The 4052-nt window shown below is 40.1% G+C and overlaps 1 protein-coding gene across 1 annotated transcript; it reads left to right on the top strand.

Annotated features, from left to right (window-relative positions):
- Positions 1–1803: 1803 nt before the first annotated feature.
- LOC147503654 (uncharacterized) lies at positions 1804–2931 on the top strand. The gene has a single exon (XM_086604917.1). It carries the CDS (start codon positions 1804–1806, stop codon positions 2929–2931), a length of 1128 nt encoding a protein of 375 aa, XP_086461043.1.
- Positions 2932–4052: the final 1121 nt, after the last annotated feature.

Here is a 4052-nt window from a genome sequence, read left to right as displayed (position 1 = left end):
TGTTGTGATTGGTGAATTTCTAGATATGCGATTATTTATGTGTCTACGATAAACTAATATAGCAGGTCTATGCGTACCAGATCTTAATCTCATGCAAGTTTTAAGTCTAATATGCAATTCCTAACGAGCATGCAAAAATAGCTTGATTATTACTAGAATTAGAATCCTCTGATAGCCAAAAATTTTGTCACATGGTTTTCCAAGAGAAATAAAAATGGCGAATTTCTTAGCTCAGTTTCAATCAATTAAAAGCTCTTGTGATCATCTCGTCATTTCAGTAACAACATCATCGAGGTAAAAGAAAGATGTCATCTGTTCAAAGTGAATCGGGTATGCCAAATCTGCAGCAGCCATCTATGTCGTGGAGTAATCTCTTCAACAGACCATCTCCTTCCACCACTATTTTAAAGAACTTCTCGCCCTCTTTCTTTAATGGAGTCACTATTGTGCCTCAAGAGATTGTTGATGAAGGGATAGAGGAATGGAAGAATGTATTAGTAGGATACTTCCTTGACAAACGTATGGCCTTTCCATACGTTAAAGCTAGTCTCGAGAGAAGCTGGAAACTAAAAGGCAACATGGAAATCACTACAGACTGTGACCTTTTTTATATAAAGTTCTCTATTGAAGAAGATAGATCTATGGTCCTGGAAGGTGGACCGTTGTTTATATCAGGCAAGATTTTCGTGATATGGCCATGGACGGTGGAAGCAGAGTCTTTTAGGAATAATGTTAATACAATTCCGATATGGGTTAAAGCTCATGTTCCAAAAGAGCTTTGGACCTTAAATGGCTTGTCGTACCTTGCCTGCATCCTAGTAGGAGCTTTATGCATGGATGAGGCAACTGCGAAGAAACAAAGATTATCGTTTGCCAAACTCTATATTGTTATTCCACTCAATTACTCTTATCCTTCATCTGTTAAGCTAAAAGTAGGGGAAAGAGAAGTTAAAGTCCAAGCAGAATACCCTTGGAAGCCAGTAGCATGTTCCAAATGCTCAAAGTTTGGTCACTTACCATCTAAGTGCCATATGGGTGCAACGACTGGGTGGAGAGTAAGAAATGTTAGTAGATCAGCTAACATTGTAGCTAAAACAAGTAATGGAAATGGTGCAGCTACGTCAGGGTTACATGCACCTCAAGGACCAACAGAGCTAGTAATCCTACAACCAACGCTTGGGATGGAACTGTTGTTAGACAGAATGAAGTCATTCTAGTTATTGTGAGACCAACTCAAGTGGTACCAACAACAACCACAGCTAGGCCAATGGATGCACAGAATGAAGATGAGCATAGTCCAGCAGCTATTCATGGAACAAATGAAGAGCCTGCAGTGCAAGTAACTCCCTCTAGTAACCTTCAAAACAATCTGATGGAAGGAAATTCGGAACTCTCAGTGGTTCCTATGGTGGGCCCTTATGTTGTAAATGTTATTACAGTTGTTAATCCGCAAGAGGTAGGGTTCGTAACTCCAAGACAGGTGGCTCCAGCACAACTCGCTCTGCCAGCTGCTGACGAATTGGAAATTTATACTAATGAGAGGAACTCTTTTGATGTCCTAGCAGATAGTGAAGATGAGATTGTCTCTGATATGGTGGGAGAAGCAAGAGATATGTTTGTTGAGCACACACAAGCAGCAGAAGTCATTGCCAAACAAACAACTCCGGTGGTTGTACCTGATGGGAATGGAGCAAGCCCACAGAGTAATAATAGAGGTGCAACTAACAGCCAAGTTAAAAGGGGAAGAGGTTGACCAAAAGGGTCTGGGAACAAAAGAGGTCGAGGTCATTAGATAGTTATTATATGGCTATGTGTGTTTGGAGCATAAGAGGTCTCAACGACCCAAATAAAGCAAAGCAGATTAGTAAGTTTATAAGGGCTAAACAACTACTTTTGTTAGGTCTGTTAGAAACGAAGGTTAAAGCTGTGAATTTTGATTACATTAGCTCGCTGTGTGCACCATCTTGGAAATGTGAACATAACTACAACAGTGATGATGCGGGAAGGATTTTGATATTTTGGGATGTTGGTAGAGTTTCAGTTGACAAGGTGAGGGAAACTTCGCAGCTTATCCATTGTAAGGTGACTCTACTACATAACTCAGCTGAGTTTTTCTTTATTTATGCTAGTAATAATATGAATACTAGAGCGAGATTATGGCATGACATGGTTTCTATAAGCTCAAACATCGCTGGCCCTTGGTGTTGCGTGGGTGACTATAATAATGTGTCATTCACACATGAGAGAGTTGGAGACCTTCCAGTCCATCCAAGAGAAACAGTTCCTTTCTCAAATTATCTAGTTGCAGCTGGACTATACGACATCAAATCAGTGGGGTGTACTCTCACATGGACCAACTATGGCTTAGGCTTGAATAGGAAATGGGCAAAATTGGATAGGTGGTTGGTGAATCAATGCCGGAGTGCAACTTTCCCAAGTTCTATGGCAGATTTCTTGACTCAAGGAATATCAGACCACTCACCTATTATGGTTTCTTGGATAGATGCATACAGGTGTAGTCCACCATTCAGATTTAGTAATTTTTGGATTCATACTCCAGAATTCAGGGATACTTTGCAATCTTGCTGGTCAATTCAATTGTATGGTAGTGAGATGTGCGTCTTAACTCAGAAGCTGAATATGCTAAAATCAAAGTTGAAAAGGTGGTCAAAGCAATGTTTTTCCAATCTTCACCAGAAAACTGAAATCTCCAGGAAGGAATTAGAAGAGATTCAAAAAAGACTACAAGTACTACCACTTGATCATAACTTGGGTTTGGAGGAAAAGGAGCTCAGAATCAAACTCTGTGAGAACATAAGACTGGAAGAAGCAAATCTACAAAGCCAGAGAGCCTATAATCGAATGGATGGGCCGACTGAGACAGAGGTAATGAATTCTTCTACAATACCATCAAGGAGAGGAAGGTCATAAATTATGTTTGGGTGGTAACGGATATGCATCAACAAAGATGTGAGGGACAAGAAAAGGTGACAGATGCCTTTATTGAATATTACAAGTCTATTCTAGGACAAGATTCTCAAGCAAACTGCTCTGTGTCTCAGCTGGAAATCATTCATGTTAGGAGTACTGTGTTCGTTGAACAATCTACAGTTATATGTAGTGACATCACTGTAGATGAGATCAAGGAGGCTGTTTTTAGTATGGATGACAACAAAAGCCCGGGGCCTAATGGATATAATGCTTGCTTCTACAAGAGAAACTGGGACTGCCTTGGGCAAGATTTCTCTGCAGCTGTTCTTTCTTGTTTTCCAAGAAACAATATTCCAAGAAGTGTTAACTCTACATTCATATGCCTTATCCCCAAAGGTTTAAGTCCTACAAAAGTTGAAGAGTTTAGGCCCATTTCTTGTTGCAATATTGTTTATAAATGCATTTCGAAGATTCTCACTAATAGACTAATGCCTTTCATCTCATCTTTGATATCTATTAGCCAAGCAGTGTTTCTTCATGGCAGATTAATTCAAGACAATCTGTTGTTGGCACATGAATTGATTAGGCAATACACAAGAAAGTATGGTACGGCCAGATGCTCTATCAAGGTGGATTTAAAGAAAGCTTATGATATTCTCTCATGGGAAGCTTTAGAACTTATTCTCCACAGATTCAACTTTCCCAGCAAATTTGTCAATTGGGTGAAAATATGTTATACTGCACCCCATTTCTCCATCTTGATCAATGGTACGCCTCATGGGTACTTTGAAGGTAAAAGGGGACTCAGACAGGGTGATCCCATATCACCCTACCTATTTGTACTTGTTATGGAATTGTTGAGTGGCCTTCTTTCTCATAGCCTACAGGAATGCAGGATCAACCCTCATTCGAAATGCAAGAAGCTGAATATAACTCATCTTTTCTTCGCGGATGACATTTTGATCTTTTGTAGAGGGGATGAAAAGTATATCATGGCCATCAAGCAGGACTTGGAAACTTTTGCTGCATTAACTGGGCTTAAGTTCAACCCCTCCAAAACTTCTTTGCTTGTGGGAGGTCTAACTGATGATGAAACTAAAGCCCTGGCTGACTGTATGGGA

This window comes from Coptis chinensis, chromosome 4 (genome assembly GCF_015680905.1).
Source record: "Coptis chinensis isolate HL-2020 chromosome 4, ASM1568090v1, whole genome shotgun sequence".
In the NCBI taxonomy this organism is placed as follows: domain Eukaryota; kingdom Viridiplantae; phylum Streptophyta; class Magnoliopsida; order Ranunculales; family Ranunculaceae; genus Coptis; species Coptis chinensis.
Note: the sequence above shows the minus strand (reverse complement) of the source record. Positions and strands in the feature narration are given on the sequence as shown.